The 13,784-nt window shown below is 47.1% G+C and overlaps 1 protein-coding gene across 2 annotated transcripts in view; it reads right to left on the minus strand.

Moving 5' to 3' along the window:
- ST8SIA5 (ST8 alpha-N-acetyl-neuraminide alpha-2,8-sialyltransferase 5) overlaps positions 1-13,033 on the minus strand; it is a 90,208-nt gene extending 77,175 nt beyond the window's left edge. For both annotated transcript variants that reach the window (XM_003914347.4, XM_003914348.4), the window contains exon 1: positions 12,062-13,033. In XM_003914347.4, coding sequence (XP_003914396.1) covers positions 12,062-12,192 — 131 coding nt within the window. In that variant the 5' untranslated portion in view covers positions 12,193-13,033. The remainder of the gene's footprint in view (positions 1-12,061) is intronic.
- Positions 13,034-13,784: the final 751 nt, after the last annotated feature.

Raw genomic sequence — 13,784 nt, forward strand, 5'->3', positions numbered from 1 at the left:
AGCCTTTTCCTTTTAAATTACTCAAAGAATTAAAACAAGCTACAAATGAGTATGGACCAGGTTCTCCTTTTGTAATGAGATGGTTAAAGAATGTTACTGTTTCCAGTCAAATGATACCTACTGACTGGGACACTCTTACTCTAGCTTGTCTAACTCCTGCTCAGTTCTTACAATTTAAAACTTGGTGGGTAGACGAAGCTTCCATTCAGGCTGCTGGCAATGCCAAGGCCCTACCTCAAATTAATATAACTGCAGACCAACTTTTGGGGGTTGGCAGCTGGGATGGTTTAGATGCACAACTGGTCACGCAGGATGATGCCATAGAACAGCTTAGAGGATTATGCATTACAGCTTGGGAAAAAAATCACTTCAGGTGGGGAACAATACCCTTCCTTTAGTGCTATAAAACAGGATTGGACCCAGTTAGAAAAAATCAACGTACTTGTTTAAGAAGATTGCATTGCAGAACAGGCAGAGGTGCTGCACGATTTCTATGGTATCATTATTAATTGGTCCCCTAGGAGGATGTTTAGCTTGAATTGCACCTCTCAATTTGCGTGCCATGGCCACACTATGTTCAGATGATCTGGAAAAAATGGTCAGATAGTAAAAATGATAAGAAGTATGGCAAAAGTTCCTATTATCTGGAATCATGGCAGTATAGTGGCACCTCAACCTCAAATGATATGGCCCACTCTAGGAGCTAAACATAAAGATTTGTGGAAACTATTAAATGCTCTTAAAAAGATAAAATTTAGGAAAAAATAAAAAAGCATCTAGAAGGACACTATATAAACTTGTTTTAGAGTACAGCAAAATTAAAAGAACAAATATTTAAAGCATCCCAGGCACACCTGACCTTAATGCCAGAAACTGAAGTGCTTAAAGGAGCTGCAGACAAATTAGCAGCTAGTAACCCATTTAAATGGATAAAAACACTTAGAAGCTCTGTGATTTCAATGACGATTGTGCTTTTAATCTATGTTGTTTGTCTTTATATACTCTGCAGATGCGGATCCCGACTCCTGCGAGAAGTAGTTCACTGTGACAAAGCTGCCTTTGCTTTTATCTCTTTGCAAATCAAAGAAGGGAGACATGTTGGGAGCAAGCCTTCCAAAATCTGGCCATAAACTGGCCCCAAAACTGGCCATAAATAAAATCTCTGCAGCACTGTGATATGTCCATAATGGCCCTAACGCCCAAGCTGGAAGGTTGTGGATTCACAGGAGTGAGGGCAAGGAACACCTGGCTTGCCCAGGGTGGAAAACCACTTAAAGGTATTCTTAAGCCATAAACAATTAGGATGAGCGATCTGTGTCTTAAGGGCATGTTCCTGCTACAGTTAATTCGGCCCATCCCTTGGTTTCCCATAAAGGATACTTTTAGTTAATTTAGTATCAGTAGAAACAATGCTAATGACTGGTTTGCTGTTAATCAATATGTGGGTAAATCTCTGTTCCGGGCTCTCAGCTCTGAAGGTTGTGAGACCCCTGATTCCCCACTTCACACCTCTATATTTCTGTGTGTGTGTCTTTAATTCCTCTAGTGCTGCTAGGTTAAGGTCTCCCTGACCGAGCTGGTCTCGGCAAAGCATTCCCTTTGAAAATCAGCACAAGATAAGGATGCCCTCTCTCACCACTCCTGTTCAACACAGTGTTGGAAATTCTGGCCAGGGCATTCAGGCAAGAGAAAGAAATAAAGCGTATTCAATTAGGAAAAGAGGAAGTCAAATTTTCCTGGTTTGCAGATGACATGATTGTATATTTAGAAAACACCATCGTCTCAGCCCAAAATCTCCTTAAGCTGATAAGCAACTTCAGCAGTCTCAGGATACAAAATCAATGGGCAAAAATCACAGGCATTCTTATACACCAATAACAGACAAACAGAGAGCCAAATCACGAGTGAACTCCCATTCACGATTGCTTCAAAGAGAATAAAATACCTAGGAATCCAACTTACAAGGGATGTGAAGGACCTCTTCAAGGAGAACTACAAACCACTGTTCAACAAAATAAAAGAGGACACAAACAAATGGAAGAACATTCCATGCTCATGGATAGGAAGAATCAATATCATGAAAATGGCCATACTGTCCGAAGTAATTTATAGATTCAATGCCATCCCCATCAAGCTACCAAAGACTTTCTTCACAGAATTGGAAAAAACGACTTTAAAGTTCATATAGAACCAAAAAAGAGCCTACATTGCCAAGACAATCCTAAGACAAAAGAACAAAGCTGGAGGCACTATGCCACCTGACTTCAAACTATACTACAAGGCTACAGTAACCAAAACAGCATGGCACCAAAACATATATATAAACCAACGGAACAGAACAGAGGCCTCAGAAATAATACCACACATCTACAACCATCTAATCTTTGACAAACCTGACAAAAACAAGAAATCGGGAAAGGATTCCCTATTTAATAAATCGTGCTGGGAAAACTGGCTAGGCATATGTAGGAAACTGAAACTGGATCCCTTCCTTACACCTTATACAAAAATTAATTCAAGATGGATTAAAGACTTAAATGTTAGGCCTAAAGCCATACAACCCCTAGAAGAAAACCTAGGCAATACTATTCAGGACATAGGCATGGGCAAGGACTGCATGACTAAAACACCAAAAGCAATGGCAACAAAAGCCAAAATAGACAAATGGTATCCAATTAAACTAAAGAGCTTCTGCACGGCAAAATAAACTACCATCAGAGTGCACAAGCAACCTACAGAATGGGTGAAAATTTTTGCAATCTACCATCTGACAAAGGGCTAATATCCAGAATCTACAAAGAACTTAAACAAATTTACAAGAAAAAAACAAACAATCCCATCAAAAAGTGGGCAAAGGATATGAACAGACACTTCTCAAAAGAAGACATTTAAGTAGCCAAATAGCACACATGAAAAAAAATGCTCATCATCACTGGTCATCAGAGAACCAGGATCACGGCCAGGCGCCGTGGCTCACACCTGTGTAGTCCCAGCACTTTAGAGTCCAAGGCAGGCTGGATCATGAGGCCAGGAGATCAAGACCATCCCAAGCACATGCAAAACCCCATCTCTACTAAAAATACAAAAAATTAGCCAGGTGTGGCAGCAGGCGCCTGTAGTCCCAGCTACTTGGGAGGCTGAGGCAGGAGAATGGTGTGAACCTGGGAGGCGGAGCTTGTAGTGAGCTGAGAGTATGCCACTGCTCTCCAGCCTGGGCGACACAGTGAGACTCCATCTCAAACAAAAAAAAGAAATCCGGATCAAAACCACAATGAGATACCATCTCACACCAGTTAGAACAGCGATCATTAAAAAGTCAGGAAACAACAGACACTGGAGAGGATGTGGAGAAATAGGAACACTTTTACACTGTTGGTGGGAGTGTAAATTAGTTCAACCATTGTGGAAGACAGTTTGGTGATTCCTCAAGGATCTAGAACTAGAAATACCATTTGACCCAGCGATCCCATTACTGGGTATATACCCAAAGGATTATAAATCATGCTACTATAAAGACACATGCACACGTATGTTTATTGTGGCACTATTCACAGTAGCAAAGACTTGGAACCAACCCAAATGTCCATCAATGATAGACTGGATTAAGAAATTGTGGCACATATACACCATAGAATACTATGCAGCCATAAAAAAGGATGAATTCATGTCCTTTGCAGGGACATGGATGAAGCTGGAAACCATCATTCTAAGCAAACTATCACAAGGACAGAAAACCAAACACCACATGTTCTCACTCATAGGTGGGAATTGATCAGTGAGAACACCCAGATACAGGGCAGGGACCATCACACACCGGGACCTGTCGGGGGTTGGTGGGGCTGGGGGAGGGATAGCATTAGGAGAAATACCTAAAGTAAATGATGAGTTGATGGGTGCAGCAAACCAACATGGCACATGTATACCTATGTAACAAACCTGCACGTTGTGCACATGTACCCTAGAACTTAAAAGTATAATTTATAAATAACTAAATAAAAATAAAAATAGGCAACAGGGCTGGGCACGGTGGCTGACTGGGCGTGGTGGCTCATTCCTGTAATCCCAGCACTTTGGGAGGCTGGGAAGGGCAGACCACCTGAGATTAGGAGTTCGAGACCAGCCTGGCCAACATGGTGAAACTCTGTCTCTACTAAAAATACAAAAATTAGCCAGGCATGGTGGTGCATGCCTGTAATCCCAGCTACTCAGGAGGCTGACGTGGGAGAATCACTTGAAATCGGGAGGCAGAGGTTGCAGTGAGCTGAGATCGCGCCATTGCACTCCAGCCTGGGCAAAACTCGCTCTAAAAAAAAAAAAAAAAAAAAAAAAAAGGCAAAGAATCTAAATAGATATTTCTCCAAAGAAGATATACAAATAGCTAATAAGCACATAAAAAGATGCTCCACATCATTAGTCATCAGAGAAATGCAAAATCAAAACCACAGTGAGACATCACCTCAAAACGACTGAGATGGCTATAATCCAAAAAAAGATAATAAAAGTGTTGCCAAGGATGTAGAGAAATTGGAACCCTCATACAATGCTGGAGAAAATGTAAAATGATACAGCCACCTGAGAGAACCCTGGCAGTTCATCAAATGGCAAACACAGAGTTACTGTATATTTTACTCACAGGTATAAACCCAAGAGAAATGAAAATCTATGTCCACACAAAAACTTAACATAATGGTGAAAACAATTCAAATGTCTATGAGTTGAAGAACAGAGAAACAGAATTTAGTCTATCCATACAATGAAATATTATTCTGCGATAAGAATAAATGAAGTACTGATACATGATATGACATGGATGAACCTTGAAAACATTCTGCTTAGTGCAAGATGTCAATCACATAGGACAACGTAGCATATGATTCCATTTATATTAAATGCTCAAAATAGGAAAATCTAGAGACAGAAAACAGGTTAGTGTGTTTGTTCATTCCTAGGACCAGGAGGGATGGGGGTCTGGGAAGTGATGGGTAAGGGGTACAGGATTTCTTTTGTAGGGTAATGAAAACGTCCTAAAATTGACTGTGGTGGTAGATGTGCAACTGTATGAATATATTAAAAGCCATTTAACTGTACACTTTAAGTGAGTAAATTTTATTTCAATAAAGCTGTCAAAAAAAGAAAGAAGAAAACGGTGAGGACTAAGACGAGGATGTTCACTATGACACTTTTATTGAATATTATGTTGAAGGTCCTAGCCACTACAGTAAAACAAGAACTATACATTAAGGTATAATGGTAGTAATGAAAGAAAGAAAAGTGTCTACATAGAAATCCCCAGATAATCTACAGACAAACTATTATCAGTATGTGCATAATCAAAGTTGCTGATTATAAAATTAATACACAAAAAATCAAATTTATTTCTATATACCAGCTATAAACGGTTAGAAAATATAACATTTTTAAAGATAATCTGTACAATAGTAAACATTTTATATAGTTTTTAAATAGTTAAAAACTATGTAGCTAGACATGAATTGTTATGGACTAAATAATTGTTTGTGTCCCCCCAAAATTCCTATGTTGAAATCGAATCCCAAGGCAATGATATTTGGAGGTGGAGTTTTGGGGTGATGATTAGGTCAGAGAGTGGAGCAGTCACGAATGGGATTGGTGCGCACCTAAGACAAGGCCAGAGACTTAGCTCCCTCTCTTTCATCCCCACATGAGGAAACAAGAAGTCTGCAACCTGCGGGAGGGCCCTCACCAGAACCCAACCATGCTAGCACCTTGATCTTGAACTTTTAGCCTCTTGAACAGTGAGAAACAAACATTTGTTGCTTAAGCTACCCAATCTATGGTAATTTGGTATAGAAGCCCAAACAAAGTAAGACATAAATCTAACAGAAAACATTCAAACTCTTTATGGAGAATTATAAAACTCCACTGAAAGACACGGGAAGACATTCAAGGCCCATGGTTATCTGGTTTTCCTGAGATTAAGTTTAAAAGATGGACTGAGACCAGATTATTAAAATCTACCACGTCCTTTCTTTCTACTTTTAAATAAACATTGCCCTTTACTGTCCCTTTGTTAAAAACACCCAAAGTCATAATACTCTAGGGCTGTGAGCTTATATGAAGATTTCAGCACTAACAAAGGGGATTGGGGCCAGTGGGGTACTTAAAAGAAGAAAGGACAATTTCCATGCCCCTCATTGTGGAAAATCTTTCTTTTAACGCTTTCTGTTCTCAGCATTGACACCTAGAAAGGGTAATGTGCACTCCCTGTCTCAACATTCTCTTTCCCCACTCACTCCCTGCCCACTGAAACAGGATCCTGTCCCCACTCTTCTCTCCCAAACTGTCTTTGCCTCTACTGCCAACCCAGTGGACACCTCAATCCTATCCCACCCGAGCCCTCTTCCCGGCATGCCGCAGCTGGCCACTCTCACTCTGACACCCTCGTCCCTTGGTTTCCTTAACACCTCCCTCTCCTCATTCCCTTCCACCTCTCTCCAGCCTTGGTTTCCAGAGCCAGCTGTCCTCTCTCGACCCCTTATAGGTGGAGACATCCTTCAAAGCTCTCCTTTGCACCCAGACCCATTGTCATTTTCCACTCTGCTCTGTCTTTGGTGACTCATTCAATCCCAGTGCTCACACCAGTGTTTTTCTAATTAAGGGTTTCAACCCAATGGATTGTAAAATACACAATAACAAAATTTACCATTTTAACCATTTTTAAGTCTACAGTTGAATGTAATTAAGTACATTCATCTTGCTGTGCTACCATCACCACCATCCATCTCCAATACTTTCTAATCTTTCCAAACTGAAACTCCATACCCATTAAAAGATGACTCCCCATTCCACACCCAGACCCCAGGAACCACCATTCTACTTTCTGTCTTTATGAATTTGACTACTCTAGGTCTCTCATATAATTGGAATCATAGACTATTTGTCTTTTTGTGCCTGGTTTATTTCACTTAACACAAGGTCTTCAAGGTTAATTCATGTTGTAGCACATTTCAGAACTTCCTTTCTTTTTAAGGCCAATATTCCATTGTATTTTTTAACGAAATAGAATGGATGTATTTTATTTTATTTTATTTATGTTTTTGAGACGGAGTCTCGCTCTGTCGCCCAGGCTGGAGTGCAATGGTGCCATCTCGGCTCAATGCAACCTCCACCTCCCAGTTTCAAGTGATTCTTGTGCCTCACCTCCTGAGTAGCTGGGATTACAGGTGCATGCCACCACACCCAGCTAATTTTTATATTTTTAGTAGAGACAGGGTTTCACCATGTTGGTCAGGCTGGCCTCAAACTCCTGACCTCGTGATCCGCCCGCCTAGTCCTCTCAAAGTGCTGGGATTACAGGCGTGAGCCACCGCACATGGCGAATGGATTTTTTAAATGAAGTAAAATAGAAAACATTAGAGTGCATTTCTCGTAATAAGGCCAAGTATTGTTTCGCAAAATGTTTCAGTTGAATGTGTACATAGCTGTGTTCAAGGTCTCCGGCTATAACATATACCATACTGTGCTTTCCAATCATAAAAGTTTGAAAAACACTGATGTCAGTGGTTGGTGACTCCAAATCTACATTACGAGTCTGGCTCTTCCCTGCGCAGTTCTGGGTAGCTCCACGCATGCACGAGGATCCAGACCCACAGCTGTCACCCTCCCCGCTCCCTCCCCGAGACACGCCCTCCTCAGAGGGTCCCTACTTTCTTCTCAGGAATTGGGCCCTTGCCTGCCTCACTCTGCCCCCAGCAATATAGCTCTAACCCCTGAGTCATGCAGATTCACTCAACTCTTGCCAGCACTTGTCAATCCTTGCTCAAACTCGATTTCATTCCCCTTCCTTTCACCTCTGCCTGTGCCTGTGGATCACTCCCCTTTCTTGAAGACCCCTTCAAATGCCTCCATGTACCTTGAAACACAGTGATTTGCTCTGGCTCCCTCTTCCTTGTTTTTAGAGTCCCTCGTCCATTCCTCTAGGCATGGCTCATGTATCAGTTGCGTGCCTTTCTGTCTTCCCAATGCCATGGGCTCCTTGGAGACCCAGGACTGTGCCTGACTTGCACACCATTGTATCCTCAGCACTTAAAGAGTAAATCTGCATGAAGTATTTGTTCAATCAATCAAAAACAGACATGGAGAACCCAAGAGCATCAAGGGGAATGTTCACAACTTTGTTTCTTGTCTTTTTCTCCTCATTCACATAGTGCATGTTTTCTCCATTAGAGACACTGAGCCCACTAAGCCCCCTGCACTGCCCCGCCTTCTCCCTTCCTGACCAAGGTAGGTGCTGCAAATGGACCCCCAGAGTTCTGACTGCTCTCAGTAGGGTCCTCCCAAAAGCTCCCGTTGCAGAGCACAGGGAGCACCCAGGGTCCAAAGAAGTAAGCACACATCGACTCACAGCCCCGCTGCCATTTGCTGTGGGCTGTCACTGAATTCTCCCTGGAAGAGCCTGCCATTGCTGTATCCCTGAACTCTTTGTGAGGTGGCATTGCACCAGCTCAGCACAGAAGCAAACAATGTCAGCCTTCAGGAATCCCCTGCCTCTGAAGTGGACCTGCTCCCTGCAACAAGTTCTTCTCCCTTTCACTGGGCTATGACAGTACCTCCACCTCCCAGCCTTTCCACCTCTTTAACTCTTCCTGTAGAAGGCCCAGCTAATGTCCTTCCTAGGGACTTTTATCCTGCCATTACCCTACTCGAGGGCCAAACACTGCTCCCAATGGCCCAATGAACCAAATGCAAATTGTTCTTCTCAATCTTCACAACACTTTGCTGAGGCTAGTAACCCACTGTTACTTCTGCCCGCTTCGTCCCTTCCTTCCCTCACATCAGTTGTATCCATTTCTTCATTGTGTCTCTTCCAGTTACAATCCCTGTGTACACACACATAGTCCTACCTTCAATTATTTATTCATTATCCAATATTTATTGAGAACTTCTTACGTGCTGGACACATTTGGTGTTCACAGTGCAGCTGGGAACAAAACAGAGCAAATTGGCTGGGCGCAGTCGCCCACGCCTGTAATCCCAGCATTTTGGGAGGCCGAGGCAGGTGGATCACGAGGTCAGGAAATCCAGACCATCGTGGCTAACAAGATGAAACCCTGTCTCTACTAAAAAAATACAAATAAATTAGCCGGGCGTGGTGGCGGGTGCCTGTAGTCCCAGCTACTGGCAAGACTGAGGCAGGAGAATGGCGTGAACCAGGGAGGCGGAGCTTGCAGTAAGCGGAAATCACTGCAATCCAGCCTGGGTGACACAGAGAAACTCCGTCTCAAAAACAAAAACAAAAAAAAAAGAGCAAATCCCCACCTCATGGAGCTTTCGGTCTGGAGCAGAGTTTCTCAACCTCAGCTACTACTGAGGTTTGGGGCTGGAAAATTCTTTGTTGTGGGGGGCAAACTATGCATTATAGGATCTCTACAACATCTTTGGTCTCATCCCAGTGCATGCAGCAGCACTCTCCTCTCCCCAGTGTGAACACCACAGAAGTCTCCAAACATTGCTGTGGAGAATAGGGAATTGAGAACCACTGGTCTAGAGCAGCAGGAGGAGCTTGTTGTAGCTTGCAGATTGCCTGGGGAGCTTGCTACAAAGGCAGGTTAGTAGATCCCTCCCCCAGACAGTCAGATTCAGGGGCTCAGGAGTCTGCATTTCAGTGGTCCTCCAGTTGGTTCTGATTCAGGCCCTCCGAGATCCTCTGCTTGAAGAACACTGGTTAAGTGTTTGTAGACAGGAGACAGGCTGCTGATAATCACATCAGGCCAGTTCATTACAATCATTATATATGGAGGAAACAAGATAGGTGAGCAGGTGCTAAGGGTGACACTGGTGTGGCAGCCACACCCAATTCAAGATCAGGACTAATCAATGATTAAGTCAAGTGCTGCAGTGTAGGTAGGGCCAGGTGTGGGAGAGACGGGAGGAAATTGTGACACACTTGCATCTCTGCATCTTTGTTCCTGCCCACTTTTTGGATGTGCATGTCCCCTGCCCTCACCCTCAAATCTTACCCTTCCTTCAAGGCCCACTCAAGTTCAACTTCCTCTGGGCACAGTCTTGCCTAACTTCTCCAGCCTATCAGTGCCTCTCTTCTCCGACAGTTTAACATTCACTTTCTATTTCATTTGTGGCTATTTTGTTGCCCCAAATAGACTTCGAGTCCTCTGAGCACCAAGACCACATCATCTCCTTCTTTACAGACCCTTATCTAGAGGCACGCTTCCAGGATCAGGCCTATACAGGTTTTGCTTGGTTGATTGGGTTGAGTCTCTAGAATGAGGCCTGCGAGATAGCATCTATGCAATTTAGGGGGTCAGGGTCTCTGTGAGGGAGGAAGGGAAGCACCTTGTGTGCCTGCTGAACTCCTGGCAGCTAGCCCACCCACCTAAGACCAGGGAGGACTTGCCAGAGCAAGCAGGTAGTAGTTTGGTTGGCATTGCCATAGGCGGTTATACTTTCCCCCCGTTGACAGGGCAGAAGGAATCCCAGCAGCCCCAGCAACTTTGGGGAGGTGCCGGCAGAGGGCAGGAATCCAGAGCTGCCCTGCTGAAGAGCAAGGGCCAAGATGGCAGCAGGCAATCGGCCTGCAGGGCTGCAGCAAGCCGTGGGGGACCCAGTTGTCCTTGCATAGGATCATCTCAGGGGCAGCAGTAACCGAAAGAAGAGGCAGGCCCAATCAGATCCAAGAAGCCAGGAGGCTCTGAAGATGGCCTTTAAAGCCACCAGTGCCAGACAGCACTCAGGAGCTGCCACCAACCAGGGAACGCTCCCTGGGAAGGTTTGGAGTCAGCGACTAACTGTAAACAAATGTTCAGAACAAGGCGCCTCATTACTCCCCAGCTCTGGGGGTTACAAGGAGGGGAAACAGCCTAAGTGCTCAGCTTTTCCACTGTAGAGCCACACCCAGCAGCGATCCTCACCCTCCCATCCTCGTGGGCATCCCAGATTGGGAGCACCCATACCTGATGTAGAACCCAAAGGATGAGAAGAGGGCTGTTTTGTTATGGGGAAGTTTAGAGAAGAAGGTGGGATGCTTACTTAGCTAGAGAGACATTTATTTTCCTATCAACCTGGGGGATGGGCGGTGTGAGTAGGGAGGCACTAGCAGCAAAGAAAAAAACACCCCAGCAGCTGGGAGAGAGGGCTCTTTCCAAGAGAGGCTCTGATATGGGTGTATCCTAGAGCAGGAACCTCCCCTAATCCCCCAAACCAGGCAGAGAAACCCCAAGTGTTTCCCTTAAGCCAGAAGAGCCAGCAGAAGGAAGTGGCTGGCATTTCAGTGTATCTTCTGCAAACAGAGAGACTGAGGCTGTGCCCGAATTGAATTTCTGAGTAACACCTCCTGCTGCTCTTTCTCTTGGAGTTTAACTGTGGATTGGGGTGGAGTAGGGGGAGAGCCCAACGAGGGGTTAACTTCTACTGCAGCTCTGACCTTTTGCGCTGAGGATGAGAAAAAAAAAAGCCATCTGTTTCAGAAGGAATCACGTTGTTGAGTTTCACAGATCCAGTGGCTATGGGATTATAAGACTTCATTATCACTATCCCTGTCGCATCGCCACAGCCCACTACCACCCCCACCTAACCCGAAGCTCCTGGAGGGGAAAATGCTTTTTTTTCCCAAGGGTCCTTACGAAAGTTCAGGACTCGCGAGGTAATAAATAAATAAATAAATAAATAAATAAATAATCTATACAATTTGGAGCCCTCCGACCCCGGAGTCCAAACAAATGGCCATAGAACTGTGGGTTTGGAGGACACCGCTCTGATCCATGCGGTCTCTCCGGTATTAAATGGATTTATTGTCAGCCTGGTTGCCTGGAATTCTATCCTGTCCTTCATTTTTCATAGTGGAAAAAAGTTGTCTGGGCCCTCCAGCTAGCGCTGGGCAGGGAGCTGGGAGCAAGGATGCTCTTGGAAACGCGGTGACCCAAGCTTAAGCGGCCATGCTCGGGGCTAGGAGCGGACCCCACGGTCACTCACCCCGGGGCGCTATGACGGAAGCTGCCGCTGCCACTGGCACCCGGGGGCTCGCCGCCTGGCTCCGTGCATCCCGCCCTCTCATGGACTTTCTTACCTCTTAATGTAGTTCCTGCCATACAGGATCTGTTGCAGCAAGGTCACCAAGGCGAAGGCGCAGATGAAGATGAAGAGCAAAGTTCGGTTCCCCAACAAATCCCGGTTGGCCGAGGGGTCCGCGTAGCGCATCCTGGCGACCGGGCGCCGCGGGCGCGGGGTACGGGGCGGCCAGGCAATGACTCGCGGGGTTCCGGGGCCCCGGAGGGCGCGCGGCCGACGTGGCGCCTCACGGTGAGGTCAGGCAGGCGGGGGACTTCGCGGGGCAAAGTTTCTGGCTGGCGCGGCCGGACCTGGGGGCATCCAAGCTTCGCAGGCGCTGGGGCGGCAAGCAAGACAGGGCCAGTGGCAGGGAGCTCTGCCGCGGCCCGGGGCCTTCCCCACCCCCGGGTACCTTTACCTCCAGGCGCCCATGCCCGGCAGCCGCCGATTTCCCCGCGGAGGGGCGACGCCAGGTGCCACGAGCCGGAGGAGGCCCCTCCCGCCGAGGTGGCGGCCAATGGGGAGCGGGGCCCGGGCTCCGTACCCTGTGCCCCCTAGCGCACCGCGCACCGCCCCCTCCAGTCCGGCTCCGGATCGCGGTTGCCCAGCGCGCGGTGCCCTGCCGGGGGCGGGCCACATCTGATCCCCGGGCCCGCAGCGAGGGATCGCGAAGGTTGGCCTTCGGTTCTGCCGATAGGGACGGGGGAGGGAGGGTACAAAACACCCGTGCAGTCTGGCTAATGATAGGCGGGCCGTGGGGAGGGGGAGGGGCGGAGCGGAAAACGCCGGGTTTGAATCTTGGAATTAAAAAGAGGCCAGGGGCTGGGCGCGGTGGCTCACTCCTGTAATCCCAGCACTTTGGAAGGCCGAGGCGGGCGGATCACAAGGTCAGGAGTTCGAGACCAGCCTGGCCAAATGGCGAAACCCCGTCTCTACTAAAAATACAAAAAACAAAATTAGCCTGGCGTGGTGGCACGCGCCTGTAGTCCCAGCTACTGCGGAGGCTGAGGCAGAAGAATCGCTTGAACCGGGAGGCGGAGGTTGCCGTGAGCCGGGATCGCGCCACTGCACTCCAGCCTGGGCGACAGAGCGAGACTCCGTCTCAAAAAAAAAAAAAAAAGAGGGCAGGAAGAGGAAACAGCCGCTGCGGAGCTGGACTTGATAGAAGGGAGCATTTGCGTGCGGCGCGCAGGGCACTGAGTCACCGCCGTGGCCGCGTCCTCGCGCTCTTCTAGCGATTTCTCCGGAGAAAGCGGAGCAAGGTCAGCCGGGCAGCCCTTCAAGGACGGCGCTCGCCGCTCCTGCATGCTGATGGCCTGCGGGGCTGCCTGCCCGCGCCCCGGCGCCCAACTCCTGCAGAAGAAATTCAGGCTGCCCGACCCCGCCACGGGCCTCTTCCCCCTCCCCAGCCGTAACTCGGCGGCCGTTCGTCAAAGACCCTGTTGTCACCGAGACACTGGGACCTTGTCTCATCCTCGAAACCACTCGTAAATCTTAGGTCAGGCAGCCGGCACCCTTCGGGGACCACAGTCCCCACAAAGCTTTAGGAAGTCAGTTACTACATCCGGAAAGCTTCGTGCTTCAGAATGCAAGTCAGGGAGAATAATCACGGAAACGCAATGCGAACGTCGTGCCTCTTCAGAAATTCTTAGCCTGAAATACCGTCCCCACCCCCCAACCCGGCCAGGCGACAGTCCTGGCATCCTGACACCGCAGAGGCTCCAAGCGCTGGGAGTCGCGTG

The sequence above is a fragment of the Papio anubis genome, chromosome 19 (assembly GCF_008728515.1).
Source record: "Papio anubis isolate 15944 chromosome 19, Panubis1.0, whole genome shotgun sequence".
Lineage (NCBI taxonomy): Eukaryota > Metazoa > Chordata > Mammalia > Primates > Cercopithecidae > Papio > Papio anubis.